Source organism: Cheilinus undulatus, linkage group 6 (genome assembly GCF_018320785.1).
Source record: "Cheilinus undulatus linkage group 6, ASM1832078v1, whole genome shotgun sequence".
Taxonomy (NCBI): Eukaryota; Metazoa; Chordata; class Actinopteri; order Labriformes; family Labridae; genus Cheilinus; species Cheilinus undulatus.
In genome coordinates this window covers 17,583,361-17,604,070 of record NC_054870.1, presented here as the reverse complement: position 1 = coordinate 17,604,070, position 20,710 = coordinate 17,583,361, and the positions used below count along the sequence as shown (strand labels likewise).

Below are 20,710 nucleotides of genomic sequence, written 5' to 3'. Positions count from 1 at the left end.
GAAGGCTGGCGGTGCTTACACTGCTAATGTTAGCGACATTCTTCACACCATTACAGTGTTAAAATGCTATCATAATTTGTGTTAATAGGATGTAAAATTATTTACGTAAAAACATCACTACTGTGGACATGTACCAATAAGGAGGTATGCGAGTGCAGGACTGGGCATGAAGACTCCCTAGCAATTGGGTGTTTGATGCACATCTGCAATACTGCAGTGAACTTCAACTTTTCCCGCCACCAGACCAACCCTCTGATTCCCAAATGAAGTCCTTACAGACTACTGCTGCTCATCTAAACAAAGAGAAAGCAGTTAGTCCTCTGATATCTAAAGATATCTTTTCAGTTTTTATTTGATAACAAATCTTGTCAAATTCAATTTTTTTTTGCTTCACGAATTATGTTCATCATCCCTTATTATCATTTGCAATAAATAACCAAAAACCCACTTAAACGAGGTGGATAATCAGTATAAAAAACAGTCTTTAGAATTTAGAGTTTCAAATTTTTCTCTCAAAAAAAACAAAACAAAACTGAAATATTAACTTAATTCAGAAGATGCATTTGCACGTTTTTAATGGCTAAAGCTGAGGCCAGACTACATGTTATCAGTACAGTTACTGCCTGACCTGCCAGTTTTAAGGTTTTGGGACTTGTCACCCTGAAAATTGTGTGTTTTGTCTTGTGTAGTTTATCATAGTGAATATCGATCAAGGAGACATCTGAAACACCTTACAACCTCCCGACAAAATGTCAAGCATATCCGATTTTTGTTCTGCCCTCTATGATTTGATCTGTGACGTTAATAATAAGAACGGTCTGCCCATGCACTGAAAGAAGAGTGATCAAGTTGTGGCTGTGAGATGGAAAGATTGAGGATTGAGACTGAGCTCTGCCAACATCTCTGCCTTTAAGGCGTTATATAGAAACAACTATGACTGACTAACAAAGAGAAATGTTGGAGAGAAATAGCAACCAGTGAGTCACTGCCATCAGAATAGCATCATGCTAGCATATTATTCATTTTATAGCTCTGTGGTCGCCTAATCTGATACAGTGACATTGTTACAGACAAAAAACTTGTGTCGTCTGACCTCGGCTTAAATTGTAATCCTAAACCTATGGAGTGGCAGAAACTATTTCTTTTAATGGGGGGCAGGCTGGTCTAACAGTAAGTTAGCACAATCTACTTTCAGGTTTGTTGCCCTTAAAGTGAGTGGCCTGGGCTCCACTCTAATGTGTGGCTCATTTCCTACATGCCATTGCCCATTCACTAGCTTTCTCCCAGAAACTAATACTTGGAAAGTATTCCTGCTAGCTTGTAAAATTACAAAGCACATATTCAAGCCAAGTCATTTAAGGTTGCTAACCTGTGCATGACCAGGATTTGGAGCATAACAATTAATTGTAGTGTTGGGTTTGGGATCATGTGATCAGGATAAAAACAGATGAAAAAATTCCTCATGTTACCAGACAGTTTTGAAATGATACAGCTTTCTTCAGCATTTTCTATACAAAAGTAACTTCTAACAGCTGGTGAAATTAATTTTTCAATGACTAAATTATCTTCATCAGCAAACCTCACCTTAGCAATCAGCCTCTGACTCTTGAAGTTTAACCTTAAACGCTAAACTGAACTCTAAATTTTGTCAGTTTGCTAATTTCATCATCCTCATGGGAACATTCAGACCTTAAAAGGACAGAGTACATACACACAAATAACAAACAAGCATACAGACGCACACACAGAGTCTCCCCGTGGGGCAGAAGTGCAGTCAGAGGGTCAAATCAGTTTGGACAGCTGCTCTGTTAGCAGTGGGCCAACAACCAACAGTTGTGTAACTGCAGGAACATCAGAGGGAACAACAGGAGCAGCAGCATCGCTGACAGACATAAAAACAACGATAAACGTCAAGAAAGATGAAGAAGAGAGGACGTGGCTCCCCCCAAAGGCAGCAGGAGGTACTACTGCTACTTACATACAAGCAGACACACTTTGACACAGCATTGAAGACTGAGGATCATGAACATCAGCATCTTCCTAAATGTCTGAAAATAGATTTCAAGAAATGGTTGTTTCCTGCCAAGGTTGTCATGGTTAACTTAAACTAAAATTTAAAGGTCATTTCAGTTAACTGAAGCTAAATAAAAATTAAAAAGAAAGAAAAATAACTAAAACTTAAATCTGTGTGTAGAAAAACTGACTGAAAATCTCTTTAGTATATGACGGCAGCAGACTGACTAAAATATACCACCAAGCCTGGTGGTTGTAAAATGGCCTGGTTTGATTGAAGTAGACTTCATACAATAGTTAATTTCAGTTCTTGAATTGAATAAACAAAGTGAAAATGAAGAGAAGCCAAAATTGTATGATGTGTACTTTTTCAGGCTCTTTTGGGTCTCGCCCTTGACAAGAATCCCCTTGTTGCCAAAAAAACTAAAACTTACACTAAAAAAGCATTTCTGCACAATTAAAACTTAACTGACAAACCAGCAGAAAAAAACAGATTACAGAAATGGTAATGAAAATGCAAAACGTTTACAAACTTGTTGCCTCCAGCCATTTATCTCACTCTGGAGCAGTGGTTCTCAACTGCTCAGACATCAGAACCCACCACCTCGCAATCCAGATTTTTGAAAGTGTTCAAATTGATTTATTATAACATTTGGATCCTAAATATAAAAAAACAATGAAAAAAGGTGGGTGAGTGCTACATGAGGTCAAAAGTATCCAAAACTTAACAACCAGGATCAGGTGCATTTCAGGATAAGAGGACATGGATATAATGTTGAAAAAAAAAAAAAAAAAAGAGAAACAACTACTTGCCAGATTACTTGCAAAAAGAGTCCTTAGTATAGATGGCAGTCAAAACGGAGAATCTGAGACACTGAAGTAATAAAAGTCGTTTATTAAACCAGGATATCTACGACATCCTGTCCTAATGAAGACTCGCTGGAGTCGAAACGTGTAGATATCCCTGTTTAATAAAGTAATTCTTCCTCTTTTTTCTACATGGAAAAAAAGCTATATTGAACAACTTTTAAAAGCACATTTATTTTTACTTGACTTTATTGAACCAGGAAAACCTCACAAGATTAAAAATCTCATTTACAAGAGTGTCCTGGTCAAGACAGGCAGGATCCTGACCCAAAAATGGGTCTGGGTCATTTTGACTCATAGTTAAGAGTTTTGTGGAGATGCATGTCCGGCGACATAAGAAGACCACTCCAAAGGTCCAGGGCTACGCAGACCAACAACATATGCTATTGTGTGGATTATATGCATATATCTGAACTAGGCTTTAGAGTAGAGTTAGCAAGTGGACATTAAGAACTAAATTACTGTTGCATGGGTTCTACCTCAAGTCAGAGTGAATGAATTGCGTGGAAACCTTTGCTAAAGGCACTTGCAGGTCTTTGCCTGAAGAAATTTGTAGTTAGAAATCCATGATGAAATATTGCCTTCTGACCTAAAATCTAAAAAATCATCCCGATACTTGAAGCTTTTAAAGCAGCTAAAGAAAACAGTACAACACTGCAACAAATAAATAAATGACAAGAAAAATGAATAAAAGACAAAAACTTCTGGAGATGGTCCTTTTTTTTGTCATTTATGAAGCTTTAAGTCAAGAGCAGTTAAGTTAGCAGTGATCAATATCAAGTTTTGTACAGAGTTTTACTATGTAAAGGTATTCAGATTTTGGCCAGGGCAACTTTTTAAATGAGATTTTTCAATCTCAATGAGGTTTTTGTGGTTTAATACATTTAAAATGAATAAATAAAAGATATCAGAGAGTATATGTGTGTGTGGCTTTGTGTCTGTGATGGCTTTGTGTGTCTGTGTGTTCGTTTCCAATACCATCAGTCGTCTTGCAAGCCAGCTGGGCTTGATTATCGCTACTACAACATAAAACATACAAGATGACAAAGCAACACAGACATCAACAGTGTTCCCTCCAAAATCTGGAGGAAGAGGGGGAGGAGAGAGAGAAGAGCGAGAACATCTCCGCATGAATGACTTGTTCCTTCTTTACGTCTGAGTGAACAAATTCACTGCTGATCGTCACTCAGAACCGACGAATGACAGAAGCGGATCAGCGACATGAGGAGGGGGGTCGAGAGACAAACACAGAATGAGACAAAACAAACAAACTAACAGGAGGGCAGGGGAAATGGGGCTGGGGGGTGGGATAGTGAAAGAACACAGGATGAAACAGATAAGTGCTGATAGAGGAGTCAGACTGTGACTAAGGTCACATCCCTAACATTGTGGAGCAGGAAGCTTCAGCTGCCCTGTGTGACTGTTCTGCTGAAATGTATTAGATGTTTACATGATAGTGCTGTCAAGCAATTAGAGAAAGTATTCTATTTAATTACAGGCTTTGTGATTAATTGCAATTAATCGCATATAAGGATAATATGAGTAACAGAAACTGATTGGATTTAGAGCAGTTTGTCTTTTTAGCATCAGGTTTTAAAAATAGCTTTATCTATAAAAATTAGGAGTTCCAAAAACTGCTCTGAAGATAAAGATAATTAAAGATTTTTTAATTAAAACAAGTCAGTCTTTTAAAAGTACTTCAGCCTGAAATATACATGTCACATGTTAAACATATCTGTTTGTTTTTTAACACTTCAAAGCCCAGTATGTTTACATTATTCCACAGTTATGTAAGCAAAACACTAAAATAATTTCCATAAAATACATTTCAAGGGGTATTTGTTTATTATTATTGTCAGGGCCTGAGATGGGTCAGTGACTGGCAGCAACATTGATTTTGATGCATTATTTTTCCACAGTGTCAGATTAAAAAAACCCACACACACTCAAAGTCCTAGTTTATGTTAAGATAAATATGGGATCAACAATGGCATTTTCAATGGTTTTCAAAGGGACATTTTTTCATTAGGAACAAATCTGTCAGTTTTTTGTGTAGCTTAGCCATTTTAGGCTAATATGAGGAACTGACATGGCAATTCTGAATAAAAAAACAAGAATATCCTCTGGCAAAATTGAGCTATATTCATTCAACACAGCCAAAATAGCTTGAAACTAAATAAAACTGAAAAGCTAAAAAATGTCTCTTATGGGTTAAAAAAAGAACACAATGGACAATATTGCATCTGTGTTGAAAATATACATATATACATATCATAAGTCTAACTGCTCAGTTGCTATGGAATATGCAGAGAATATTGATAGTACTGAAATCTGTCTCTCAACTTACACCATACAAGTATTAGGCTAAGTAGCATAAAAACACATGACGTTTTACTGTTTTTGAAATAAATGTTTATTTTTCAAAAAATTAAAGTTCTTTCTTATTAAAAAAAGAAGAAAAATTTCTATAAAGTGCGACAGTGCACTGTAAATTTAACGACTTTTCTGCAGGCACTTTTGTAAATCTTTTAAGTATGTGATTATGAAATCGCACCTCTTGACATCCTGATTGTGATTAGATTTATCACACTACTAACTTTTTTAATTTGTATTATTTTTTTGATCTGCATCTCTTGTTTTTTTTCTTGGCAGTTACATACCAGAGATCCGAAGCCAACAGTCCAGAAGTGCTCATTGCGAACCTCCAGCACTCCTTCCAAAGTTGACACCTGATTGGACACAAAAAGAAGCGATTAAGCGCTAAGAATCAACATGTAATCAACTCCCTGCAGTGCCATAGTAAGACTATGAATACTCTGATCTAAAACACTATGTAGTGAGTTTTTATACATCCCCTTCTGACTTTCAAGTTATGGATTAGGGAGAGAAGCTAACAGTCAGGCATTTGCACAATTACACAAAAGGTCATTTTAAACAAGTTTTTGAAAGATTTCTAAAATATTTATGTTTTCTTGTTTATATGACAGGTGGTCTAATAAATTTGTTAAGCACTGTATATAAACACATATCTATTGATATATGATATGGATATATTGATTTAGCGATTAGAGTTTCTGAGTTGTAATTTGACTGACATTATCCAAAAGAAAAAAATACATAAATAAGTACAGGTTTGAAAATACAGGGCTCTTAAAATGACTCACCTCTCTGAGCAGTTTGTCCAGCTGTCCAATGATGTGAGACGGTGTTGTCTGTGAATGAAAGGTAACAACATAAATTGTAATTAAACCATCCTCAGTGACTCAGCGTTAGTTCAAAATGCACGTTGTATTGGTTATACCTGAAGCAGCACTTTGCCGCTGTAGACGCTCATAGGATACATGGTGCCAAATGTCATAAGAGCAATGGCGACTGCTGAGGCTGTGTCCACTGCATTATAGTTACTGAGAAAACACAAACAACATCGAGTTACTACTTGCAGCTCTGTGTGATGATGAGATGAATTCAGGGATGCAATGCAAGTATGAAAGAGGCTATAGACCAAATTCCAACAGTGGTCATGTTTGTCTGACCTCACACACAGGTTGGGAAACTCCAATATTGTTATCATGTATCACTGTTATTTCAGCACAATCTTCAGTATTAACATCAAGATTCTCAATACTTTTTATATTTTGTTGTTTCCTGTGTGAAAAGCAGATACAAAGACACTGGATACTCAAAGTCTGAAGGGGAGATCGGACCACATTTGGTGTTAAAAACATGTTTGTGATGTTGGTTTTCAGCCACTTCCTTATTATTTCTTTAAATTATGAAATTATCTGTTGTCCAAAAAGTAGTGATGATATATTTTCCTTCTTTTATATTCTTAGCCAGTGAAACATGCAAATGTTGGACTGAATGAACCCTTGGTGAACCCTCTTTTTATATTTTTATCACCATCACTTTAAATGATTTAAGGAGCAAGTCACCACACTTTTGCCACCAATTAAAAAGTCTCATTTCCCATCCAGGTTTTTCTCCCACAGGGATGTTGAACTCCAGGACACATTTTAAGTTTAGTGCAGACAAAGATATAACCAGTTTAAAACTGGGACAAGGAACATTAAATTGAGAAGCTTTATTTAAAAGATGTTTGTTAACAGTGAAGGACACTGAAGATTTAGGTGGATTTACCAGCTGTTTGCAAAGGAACATTAATTCTTACTTGATTTCTATGAGCATATAGGTGATGCAGAGGGAAAGAGCTCCTGCCATGTTAATCAGGACGAAGGGATTCATACGAGGCAGCAGCACACTGCTCAGACCTGGAATGATGCCACACAAACTGTACAAGGAAACACAAACACAGACACATAAACAAAGAAAAACAAGATTAGTGCACATGATCACTTCCAAACACTCCCAAGAATAAAAACAACAGAGGTGAACTCGTACAATCTCACTGTGAAGATAACAAATCTGAAAAATCTAAAATGACCAATAGAATTTTACCCTAAGAATAGTGCATCAGTGTGAAATGTTTGCAAAAACAACATACACTGATTAACATAAAATCTGCAAAGATAAGTGAATTGAGCACAACAAAATAAATAACAACCACAGTTTTGTTTGTTTTGTAGCTGAATAGTCTGCAGATAACTTTTTTGGTACCAGCTTGCAAGTGTTGTTGAGCATGTTGATTCACCCCTATGAACTGGCCATCTTAGATCTCTCCTGTTGAATATTGTCATCTGCTGTTGTTTAGTTAGTGCAAATGATGTAATTTGTTAACTTTATCACATTGATTTAGATTGCCTTATAGGGCACAATAAACAAAGTTTGCTCCTCACATGATTTTTAAAATTCACATTAATTTATTCAAGATTTATTCATGATGTAGAACTATTCGTCTTAAATGTATTCATCTAGGATCAAAATGTCAAAATTGTTTGCCCATATATTCATTAAACACAAGAAATTGACCAATCAGAGCATTTTCCTCGTTCATCACAAGGTTGGTCTGCTTGTGAATGCAGACCACCAAACTTAACATCAAATGCAACAATGTTGCAGGATTCAGACCAGATCAACTGAACTAGAGGTGTGAAAACGCCTGGTTGTTTTTCTCTGTAACTGACTGGGGACCAGTCCAGGTTGTAACCCTCCCCCCTGCCCCCTCCTTGTTAATGAAAAGAATTGATGGATAGCTTACATTAACGATATGAAATGTATAACATGCTTTTGTAATGATCGGGGCAAATAATTTGGTAATTTACAAATAATTGAGTCGGTTTTAAATTGTTATACTGTCACGAGCAACTCAGTGCATCTGATACTGCTCAGTAAGTATTGTTAAGAGCAGTCCTTCCCAAACCTCAGAATCCTGCATCACAAATTGAGACCTGAAAATCTTCTGGGCCCACCAAAGCCCTTGAATGACGAGTCTGAAATAAATATTTACCTTTAATTTATCATATTTTGCGCATGCGCAGCAGCATGCTCGATGGTAACCCTACTTTGACAAACTGCCCAAAATGCATTGCCAGAGACGTTTCAGGGATTTTGAGTCAATCTGCGCTGCGTAGATGGGTTAATTGCTTTAAAATTTTTAATCAGATTAATCATGATGATGGATTAATCCACATTAACGTGTTAATTTTGACAGCCCTGATTTCAATACAAATACATTGCTTTCAGAAACAATAACATTACTTGGAAAGTGTTTGTGAGGCCAAAAAGATCAATTAATGATCACCTGCCTTTTATTTTGTTTTAATCAGTCATCTGCAAATTCACTGAAATTTTCTTTTCCAATATTCAACTCTATAAACTCTGTGGCCCTGCAAACTGAATTACAAACTTTCTCAGAAGACACTGATAAATGCCTCAAACAGGGAAGTGAGTGGTACAATAGATTGTTTAATGGAGTGTCACCAGTCAGTCCAATACCAAATCGTCAAATCGTGACACCAGTTACATACATCAGACAAAATAAATGATTAAAAGTAGGGGTGGGTGATACATAGAGTATATTCGTTTTGCTCTCTGCCCTTGTTTAAATTAGGACACATTGTCCAGTTCTCTGCGACCCCAAACAGCATAAGCAGTATAGAAAATTGATGGATGGATGGATGGATGTCCAGTTCTAGCAGCCATTGTATACAACCACTCGCAACAACTAACCCTTTCCCGTAACTATAACAAACTAATGCCGAAGCAGGTTGGCAAAAGAGTGAAAACACCTTTTCTGTCACAGAAAGTTTTCAGTGTTGCCACCAGCGTTTGTTTTAAAAATAAATAATATCCAGTTCTGACCAAAGTGCCACAGTGGCTAATTCCAAGCTAATCGCTCCACTAGCAGCCATTGAGCACAAGCATTCACACAACAAGTAACTCCTCTCCCTGTAACTATCACACACTCATGTCAAAGCAGGTCAGCAGAGGAACGAAAACACTTTTATTTCATACAGAAACGCTCTCCAGTTCTAGCAAAATGCACTCAGTGCTAAAGCCATATCTGAGGTAATCTCAGCAGTGGAGGCAGCCATTAGTGACGGCTTCCTGTACAATGAAACCCCGCCCATAGCGCAACTCTGTATGGTATGGCTCTGAACGGAACATCACTCAGTCAGCCAGTCAGACACATACAGAGCCACGTGTAGGGCAAAAAATGACATGAGTTGAAACTTCTGTATGTTACTTCTGAGACAAAATAAAAACGTGCTCAAGTATTTTCTGATCCTTTAAAATGTAATTACATCCCCCCCCCCCCAAATTTATCTGATTTTTATGTTATTGTAATTGACCTCCCATGGCCCACCTACGGTACCTCTGGGGCCCACTAATGGGTCCCGGCCCAAACTTTGGGAGACACTGGTTAAGCGTAATAGACGCCTCCTCTTTATCTTGTTTTTTTATTTTCTGTTTTGTAAAATAGGATTTGTTATGGTTTAGGGTCATGTTTGTGCATAACAAATACCTTTTACTTTGGCTACAGTAAATCCACAGGCAGTTTTGTTGGACAATAGCTCTTTTCAACAGTACACAAGTCCATTGACCTCAGAAAGTACACAACAAAAAATAATAACAGCAGTTGATTCATATTTAACTAAACAAACCAACTTCTCCATCTGTTCCCTGGCGTCTCTGGAGGAATGGGTCTGTTTCCTCCTTCTCTCTAAGCTGGAGCTTCCTCGTGTTTATGTTTGTCTTTGGGATTAGGCCTTTAACCCGATCACACTGTCTTAATTGACTTTTGTGGACTTGAACTGGAGTTGATTGGATCATTCTTGTTTTGTTTCATGTTATGTTGCTGCAGGGTTTGAAACAGCGGTCTAAGCTCGTATAACCCCCCTCTACATACTGCAACCTCTCTCTGCAACAGTGAACAAGGCTTCCCTTTAAAACTCCTCAGAAATTAAGGAGGAGAAAAAGCAGAGACTTGGATTTAGAATCTGTGCAAGAAGAGATTTTTTTTCCCTAAATCTAAAAGGCTTATTACAGCCGACACACTGGTTGGATAAAAATCCCTACTTGGTAAAATTCTGTAGAAGCTGAAGGATTAAAGCTACTTAATCCAAAAACACAACAGACTTTTGCTCAGGCTTAAAACCCTGTTTGTTGTTATACTTAGGTTTGATGAACTTTGATTCAAAATAAATGTTCTGAGACTCTGACATGTGGCCAACAGAATTCTCAATTTCCTGAAAAATGATCACCTTTATGTTTTCAGTACACTTCGGTGTTAATTATAAAGACAATCTAAAAAACTGTGCACGTTTTAACTTGAAGGTGGAGGACTGTGCAGTGAGGCTCAGTAGTGACAGGGGGCAAACATCAGCGTTCTAAATGTCTTTAGTGAAGCTAATGGTGGCGAATTTGCTTTTTAAATTCTCTAGTATGCTGTCATGTACTTTGTTATACAGCTACGGCAAGGCAATGTCAGTAATGTAATGTCGAGATGGCAGGGCATAGCGTGGGTCTAAAAGCTCAAGAAAATGTCAAAAACCCCAATTCTCCACCACAGAGATGGGCTGGTTTTGCAAAGCAATGAATTTGACCACTTTTTCTTTTATCTTTTTTGCCTTTTTGCTCTCTCAAGGGTATTTGTCTTTCCTCTTAAAGTCCAGATTGTGTTGCTTCGGTGAAGCAACCTGTTGCGTATAGCAAAGTCAACATATTCCGCTGTATGTTTATGGATCAAACTTGTAGTGTTAACTGCTGCTACCACCTCTTGAAATGGTCGTGTTACAGATGCTGCAAGTGGCCACTGGACTGTTTTCACTTTCATGTTTGAAGTTTTCCCACACCACTGACATTTTAAATACAGGAATGCTAATGTTGCTGCTGTAGCTTTGTTGTGTTACTGATGCATTTACGGCCTGTTGTAAATTGTGCTCCGTTTACAACAGCTGATGTAAATGATTGGCTGGGCCGATCGGATCATATTGCCGATCTCTGATCAATTAAAAATGCTCTGCTCCTATCCGATACATACGATCGGGATTGGGACATCCCTGATTTTTAATTTATTTAATTATTTATATTTTTTTTTTTGTAAAATTTCAGTTTCTTTAAAAACACAAAATTGAAGTCAATTTGTGAAAAATATTATTCTTTTATTTTAATCATCTGACAATAAAAATTTACTAATATCCATTTTTACATATTTTTCTTCTTAAAATATCAGTCATTTTAGGTTGTATGATTACAACCAAAACAATGCATATTTTTTCTTGATCAGAAGGGAGGCTGCTGAGTGCCACTGCTTATACTACCAACTTTGACAAGAGGAGCACATAGCTCCCTCTACTGGTTAAAAAGAGGGTTGCAAAAAACATTTTATCAAAAAGATGTAATTTGTCCATATTAATATACTGATTAAGCACCAAGTCTAAAAATAGCACACAAGTTAAAAAAGGGGAAATATCTCATTGGTTTCTGGTGATGTGAACACTTTGGCAATACTTTATTTTTTAGTGAACCCTGATTACACAGTAATTACCTAGCAATTTTAGAGTAATTACCTAGTAATTTTATAGTAACAAGTATAATCATCAAGTAATTTGACAAGAATAATGTTGTTCTAACCCAGTAAAAACTTAGAATTTTATAAGCAATCACTCAGAAATCCAGCAATATAAAGGAAGTATTTACCCAGTAATAAAATATTTATAAAATAATTTTTCATCACATTGTGGCAGTTCTCTGGTAATAAGGCGTTTTTATCCAAATAATTTCATAGAAATAAGTTGATAGTTTTCTATACAAGTTGCTTGTGGATTGAAAAGGAATGTATTCAGAAATGACCCAAAGCCTATCTTAAAATTTTGAAAGGAGACATTAAGAAACTACCTAAAAATTAGATGGTTAAAGCGCTAAAGTGCTAAGATTGTTTTCGTCCATTGAAGCGGATGTTAAAGGTCACTGAGTAATCGTGAATAATGATTTTTGCCATAATTGAACAGCCCTACTATAAAGTGATCTACAGATATGGAGTCTTGTTCAAAGGCACCACAGCAGGGGGAGATGTCTATATGGAGGCTTGATTTGGTCTGAAATCATGATGTTATGAAATGACTCATGAAGATGTGGCATTAGATGGTGACAGAGAATCATATGACGTTTTAAGGTTTAAATGACAGCTGTGTTCTCTGAGTGTCTGAGAAGCAGATTTAGTCAGCAGGGCGTGACTGCTGTTAGTTTAATTAAAAGAGGTTGCTGAGGACACACATCAATAACTCCTCTTTCATTTACTGAGGGGAAAAAACTGCAATCACATTTTAAAGAGGAATAAATACACGAAAATTTAAATAGCTGTTGTGGCATGATGCTCACAGAGAGGTCAATGTAAGGGTCAAATATCACCTTCTTCAAGTAGAGAAAAACTACAGACTGTATATAAACATGGGTGTACTGTCAATGGCGTCACCCATTGGTTTTCTTAGGAGGACTTCTTGAAGCCAACCAGTTCATATGACATGCACTGTGATGCCTTTTTCATAAGAGTATTTATTTCTGTGGACAAAAAATGACCAGGCACTATTAAGTTAAAAGAATCGAATTTTCAGTTTCAATCAACACTGAGGCCAAATTAGAATAAAGCTTCTACATTGGTTTGCCCTTCCTGCATAAATAAATGAAAAAGCTAACATGAGTTGGCACTCTGAGGCTAAGTGCAGCTGTCTGCTGGCCTGGTTCTCCCTTAAACATTCAGGTGATTCCCAAAAACACAGCTTCACCCATTCACTCTCTTAGTAACACACCCGGTGTTCTTGGAAAAGATTAATACATCAATGAATGCACATTGAGGCAAATCGTTCCTGGGCTGTGTGTCAGATTGAATTTCCAATACGTCAAAGGTTGATGCAGTGAAGCTGCCATAGCCTATAGCATCAAGCAATGTCACAAACATGACGAGGATTCTGGTGGCTGTTTGACGCAAGATGTCTGTCATCTTATAAAACTGATATTAAAAAACAGTGACTGTGTGGAAATTATAGTCAAACCTGGGATGTATGAGCACAGCTTGTCATTCAAGACTACTGTTTACATAGCCCTGAATAGGGATGGGTATTTTCCACAGCCTCACGATATGTTACATATCATGATAGAAAGGCCACGATACGGCCAGGTATAGTATAAAGGGTCTTAAACTTTAAAACACTTAATTTCAGGTCCTGAGAGAGCCAAGTAGCTTAAATAGTCTATCTATAATCCTTTAGCTAGTAATTACTTAAAATACAGTAATATTAACTACTTAAACTTAAAATTTGCCCTCTCTGTTGTTTTTCCCAAGTGTCATATAATACAGTGGTTTCAATTTAATATAAGCCCACTTGCATCTGTTAAAATGACTTTACTTAAATAGCTTTACTTTGGCATATGACGGCTTCAGTGATAAACAAATGAGTGAGGATTAAACAGTGTTACTCACACTGTCTGAAGCAACTGCTATGAGCCTTAAATAATCAGTGATGCTGCTTGTCTCATGTCTTTACAAATAAAGCATAAAGTGCTGCTTATGATCTCCTGATTCTGTTTATAAGTTGAGGGAAATTTTCAGTTTACAGCATTATTCAATGCTGGTTGAACTGACACAGATTAGCCTGGTGAGCCTAGCTGTTTTTGTTAACTGCTAATTAGCCTGGTGTCCATTGAGGGTTGTTGAAGAATGTTGTTGCTGCAGTGCTTTACCTTCTTACAGTCTGAATGACTCATGTCCAACTCCTGACTTTCTGGTGTTTAAAGAACCCCAAAATAATCTAGTTTCTTTGCTTTAAGACTGCTAGCTGTAGATAGCAGCTATGATCCCTGTTACCAGTGTGAGTACCAACTTGTTTTGATGTAAAAAAAATGAGGCATGTACTGCATCATGCAGTTTAATGACTGCTGCCATCTACTGGCCTTTTTGTTAACTGCAAAGTATAAGGTATGTTTTAAAACTGGCATCACAGCATTTATTACCATATCGATTCTGTAAAATCTGTTATGTGTATTGGCAGGATGCATGTGACGATTATTATTTTTAAAACAGGCCTAGCCTTGACCCACAGAAACAAACATAATGACATACACATTTGGAAAAGCAAGTTTCTCCTCAGCAGACTTCAGATGCTCTTTTTCACTCCTGCAGACATAATGAGGCATGCACAACATGAAGTCTAACATGAAGTTAACAAATTAACAGTAAAATTTCATGAAATTGAAACAATCTTAATGATCTTTAATGTGTGCAACAAAAGTTGTTTGATGAATATTTCTTTCTTCATTTTAGTGTTTTACCAAATGATTATGAATTTCCAAAGCATGTAATCTTAAACGTTGTGAAAATTTAAAATGGATTTTACTGCTCTGATTCTAACGTTGAAATTATTGTTTTGTATCAAAAGTATTTTACCATTATTGATATTATCAAAAGAGGGTTTTAATTTTTATTGTGTTATTATTAGTATGGGATTCTATCTCTGCTTCAATGTGCACTCCCATTTTTCATTTAAAACAAAAGTGTATGTAGTTTCAGTACTCTAACAATTTTGGCATGTCATTTCATGTATTAATTGTGTCTTATCGACAGATTTTTTTAAATATAATATTTGTTGACTTAACTTAAAATCCAGTGGTATTTAGAGGATTAGACACAGCGTAAGACATTAGGCCAATGTTACTGTAATGAAAATATAACCTCTAAAATGGACAGGTTTTACTGAATCCACTAAACCTGTTGTGAGCCCATTTCAGATTTTATTAACAAAACCATGGAAATAAAACACACTTTAATTGTGCAGAAAAATATTGAGCCTCACAGGAGAGAAAAGTATAGAAAGGCTGAAGGACTTAAAGAAAAAAAGCGAGACAGAGAAGAAGGCGTGGTATACGAAAAGGAAAAAACAAATGTAGAGAGTTTGGGATGAGATTGACAGCTCCAGTGAACCCATAATCCCTCTTGATGCATTGAAATAATTTGCCATGTGACCTTGTTTGTGTATGTGTGTGTTAATCCAAACACATTGAAGACAGAGAGTGATGGATTAAAGCTCAGAGACAAATAGTGGATACTCCGGTCTACTGGCTCCACACTGGGTCGGAAAAAAAACGTAATTCAAAAAACGTCCTTAAAATTTCATGAGCTCTGACTTTTTTTAACATAATTATTTCAAATGAGGTTATTGCAGATACTGTAGTTCAGACTCTAAATTGGACATTTTGCTTTGACGTCAACTGCTGCTTCACATATGCTTTCTGTTTACCTCCACAGTGCCCTTAGGGCCCCTAAAGACTGCAGCACAGGGGAGTTTATCAGAGCCCAATGGGACACACCTGATTAACCATTTAGGACATCCCTTCATTGACGTAAATACAAAAACTACATGTACATAACTAAGCCAATGTGGCAGAATGAAAGAAAAACAACATTATCAAATAATCTGAAAAATAACACTCAAGCTATAAACTACTGTTGTAAGTCAGATTTTTGACCTCTTCTTTGGAGGTTGATTTTTGTTACTAAAAAAAAAACAAACTTTGAGATGAACTGAAATTTTACAATTAGACATGTAATGATAACCTGACACCAGATAGACTTTCATGTAGCTACTGAAGGGAATACATTTTGCATCCATCTGGACAAGAGTCCTTAGTCAGTATTTGGGAAGGGCAGAACCTTTGAAAAGAAAAATCACTGAAGGTCATTCTGTCTGTCTCATTCATGATTGGGCCAATCAGAGCAACAACACATATGCTGTAATAATAATAATAATAATAATAACTTTATTCGTATAGCACTTTTAAAAACATGGGTTTACAAAGTGCTTGCGCAGCCCCGGAAGTAAACTATATCACCTGACTTCATCAGGCAGTGGCTATCGTTATCTACTGTTTCAGTGCAGCCAGTTGGGGAAAAAAACTCAGTCAGGAAAAGAGCAACAACATTGTTTCCCCCAAGAAAAGCTTTCAATGTGGATCTTGTCTCTTCTTCTATCAAGAAATTCTGTCCAGTTCTGATAAAACAGCTGCTATAACTACATTTGAGCTAATTGCTTCATCAGTTTCCACTCTTTACTGACTAGAATCTGGCCAATCCACTGGATCTTAAGGGTACATTTTTTTTCAGACTCCGAAGTTCAAAATCAACTAGTCATGCTCAACACTTTAAAATACACTCTTGAATTAAGCCACAGTTGTTAAATAATCAACAGGTCATTTTCTCAAAACTTGACAATATGCTCTTGAATAAAGCCACAATAATAACTCCATACAAAAGTTCAAATTAGGGTGTGTGGGAATATCTGGCTAAAACTGTGTAAAATGACAATATAGTGGTCCTGTGTTTGTATATGTAGAGTAGTAGTCCCTTTTTATAGAGTGGTGTGCACTGGGCTGGCTCTGCAAATTCTGACAGGGTGTCAGGTGTAATTTCAGTGAGTGCTGTGGGTGGCCCTGGCCTTACTAAATCTGACTGGCCACTAGAGGTGCCAGTGTTATAGGATACTAGTAGCATTATTGGCAGCTCATTGTAATGTATTTTGTAACGATGCATAACATTATGAACATGAAATTGGTATGGCCAGATATAAGCTGAAAAGGTAAATATGAGTACTGGCAGATATGAACATTTCTGCCATTTACAGCCAATACAGCAGCCATATCAGCAGAAGATATTTATCGGCCTTAAATATCATAAAAATATACAAGTGTACCATCAAATATGATCCTCCTTTTCAGCTTGTCTCAGCCTCTCTTTGCACAGGACACACTTCTTGTCCTTTACAATAAAAAAGGGGGGTATACACAGACACCAAAACCAATATCAATATCAGCTGAAAAGAGTTAGGACATATCTGCATAACAGATAACAAAAATCTAGCATCCCTTTACAGGGACTACTTACAATCATAAATGTTAAAGAATTTATTTATGTCAGCATCAAAACAACTTCTTCCTGATTGGAGGATATAAAAATGTAGAAACTTTTATTAAATGGAGACAAAATGCCTTGCTGTTTTATATAAAAAAATTTACTATGGAGGCCATGATGTACTGAAAATTATGTAAAAAGTTTGAACTTAACTGAGCTGAACTTTTGTATAGAGAGATGTTATGAATCTTTTTTAATCAAAATACTCTAACAAGAATCAGAATTTTTATCGATAAAATTGTTCATTAGCCAAACTTTTCTTCTGCCCATCATACATTAAATATTTGTCCTTCCCTTCTTGCCATAGCCACTGATAACTATCAGACACACTGACACATCTTAGGCTTTTGGCTGGTGAGACTGACAGAGTAGCAGGCTTTATATAACCCAGTTGGCCCTCAGACACTGCTGGGGTTAAGTAGGGACACACAATTACCACACAGACAGCCACACAAGCAGAGACACACACAGACAAGCTAACACACACATAGACAAAGACAGGTTTCTACACACTAAAACACACTGGAAACTAGGCTGGGACGTCCTGTTCATTTTGGTCTCCTCATCCAATCAGGGCTCACTTCTGCTACAGAACTCTCCAGGCTGTCGGTCTGTGCACCAACTGGGCTGCTGACTTTTGTGTGTGTATACTTTTTGATTCAGAAGCAAGAACCCACAGCTGGATGTAATATTCATCACAATGGTTGACAACAAGCATCAGTCTGCGCTAGAGTAGGTCTCTATGTTCCTATGGCAACACAAAGAGAGATGTTAGGGACTCCTGTGCCAATGAATGAATGAATGAATATATGGTGTTTTCTCTAATTTAGGAAGAGAGATGACTTTTCCAGCTTTTTGAAGCACTTACAATCTGTTATTATTGTGTTTTTTAAATCACATTTAGGCCTAGGCCTGCATCTAATAGCAGTACATTGCTCTAGCGATTGACACTTTAGGATTAAAAATAATGAAACTGTTGAATTAAAGTTAAAATGGTTGACTTCAAATTGAGTGCATCAGTTACAAGCAACAGTAAGGGGAAAGACAACTAAGGAAACCCAACAACCTGATTATGGCAAAAACCATCATCAAGATTATTGTGACTGATGGGTAGATCACGGTTATAAATAAGGCTGGGTATTGCCACTGATTTCCTGAATCGATTCGATTCTGATTCTCAAGGCCCTGATTTGATTCGATCCTCAATTCGATTCAATATCGATTCATGTAGAGATATTTAAGTAAAAAATCCTATGTTGCTTCTACATTTAACAGATTCTTAAAGAACTTAAGCTGGAAATAGTACAAAGAATGTTCCAACTAGGCACATATTAAAAATTTCAGGTTTTGCATCAAAAATTGACCCTAAACTAGTTGTATTTACATCTTCATTTCACCTCCATGTAGCACATCCTGGATATGGGTTAGATAACCATGTAACAATTTCTGCAGGTCATTTTACATTGATCCTGGTCTGACTTCTTGAATCCACAGTTCTTCCATAATGACAAAGGCCGGTTTATTTTTTGTCAACCAATGGCTGCTTCATCCTCTTTTGCTCTCTCACCATTCAAACTAACTTAAGTACATGCTGTGGCTCCCTCTGTATCACACTTACATTAAAAGTAAGAGCTGTTTTGGTAAGAAGCAGAGCACACACTGTACTGTAAAGAAAAGGTGAGAGCCCCATTTACCACACATGACAAGACTAATGAATAAAACAGGTGAAACATGGCATTCAGCACAATGGCGTTAAATCTTGATTTTCTATTTCCATGATAGTGGGAAGCCAATATTGAAAACAGGAACTTGATTAGTTGCTCAGCATCACTGACGACCCCCCAGTTCCCAACCGTAGTTACGTACAGAGCTACTGCCGCCCCATTAGTGTGTGGGGAGAAGATGTTCTTGGTCTAAAAATAGCCCAGCACACAGAGTTTTGTCTCTGTACCAGGCTGCATAACAACCAAAATAAAAACCTGAATCAACAGACATGGGACATTGGGAAAAAATTTAACATGTGTCGTAATAACTTATATTTTATTCGATGTGTCACAGCGGAAGAACCGAAATTCTGCCCTCAGGACGCCTGATGAGACCCTGAACACGTCAGAATTATTTTGCCCTCTTTCACAACATCCTCCCTCATGTTTGAACTTCAGAGTTGTTAACATGTCAAATCAGGGAAGTCTGTCTGACAAATCTTTCTGACAGAAAGCATGTTGTTAAAACAGAGAGCTTTATGAATCACTGGTACATTATATACATCTTTTCTGCTTTTTGTTACCTGAGCTAAAACATAGATAATTTTAAACTGTATTTTACTTTCCAAGGTTCAAGAGGTTAACTGTGAAATGGGTTTCAGGAGTGTGTTTTTCCTGACTTGCTGGAAATTCTGCAGGAACCAGAAAAAGCTCCTGCTCTTAGGCAAACATTTTGGAAATTTCAGCGATATTTAATTCTGGTGCAAAGTATCGACTTGCCTTCAACCACAATCATCGGGTTTCCAGAAACTGTCAATGGTCAGTTTTAGCTCCCTGCTTACAAAACACATCCGTCTCACGTCTACAGGAAGGCAATCGGGAAGAAGACGACACAACGGGTGAAAATGTGGACACAGAACACAGATAGATTTAATGAAAAAGAAAGAGGTTTGAATCTGTGTAATTTTCTATGTATGCCTTTAGCCTCATAAAACCTAACAAGCACATGAACCAACTCTGATCTTACAGTTCACTAAATCGAACACACATCCACACACTTGAGAGGCGATCAGTCAGTGATGGATGAAGTCTAATTTTACCAGATGATCCCTCTGATAACACTGACATGAGACCCACGACCCCTGAACCCAGGTTGAGAGGGACAAGGTGACCAGATGTGTGTGTTCTCATGTTACTGTATTCAGTGGTGATAATGTTTATTCAACCAAAACACTGAACTGCAAATAACAGTTACTTGTTCTGTACTTGAATATTTCCACTTGTGAGGAACTTTCAGTTTGGGCCAATCAGAGTTTTCCACAAGATCTGTTAGCCAAACAGCCATTTGTTCACTTAATCACAGCTGGCTACTTTTTCTTATTGTTGACTTTATTTAACTTGACTATCAAGCTGTGACCTTTTCTTGTACATTTAGGCGACACTCACCTCTAGTAAGCCATTAGATTCATGAGACAGATGCCTGTCTGTCTGTGTCAACTATAAAGCTATGTAGTGCTAAAAAGATGACTACTGCAGAGACGTCAGTACTGATTTCAGCCACATTAATAACCACATCAAATTAAAACAGTTTTATGAGCCATGTTCACAAATTTGTAAACCATACGCACAGTTTGGCAAACTGTGGCCATAATGTCTTTAACTTTGTGCACAAATTTACAGTGCATAAATCAATGCACCTATAACAAATCCACAGGCAGTGATACACTCGCTGAAAACAACACAATGTTTTGGGACCTAATAATCAAGC

General features: G+C 37.0%; 1 protein-coding gene across 1 annotated transcript in view; it reads right to left on the bottom strand.

Moving 5' to 3' along the window:
- slc30a6 (solute carrier family 30 member 6) overlaps positions 1-20,710 on the bottom strand; it is a 94,822-nt gene that overhangs the window by 4,278 nt on the left and 69,834 nt on the right. The window contains exons 11-14 of the mRNA XM_041789474.1: positions 7,049-7,168; positions 6,182-6,284; positions 6,045-6,092; positions 5,541-5,609 (exon numbers count right to left, since the gene is read on the bottom strand). Coding sequence (XP_041645408.1) covers positions 5,541-5,609; positions 6,045-6,092; positions 6,182-6,284; positions 7,049-7,168 — 340 coding nt within the window. The remainder of the gene's footprint in view (positions 1-5,540; positions 5,610-6,044; positions 6,093-6,181; positions 6,285-7,048; positions 7,169-20,710) is intronic.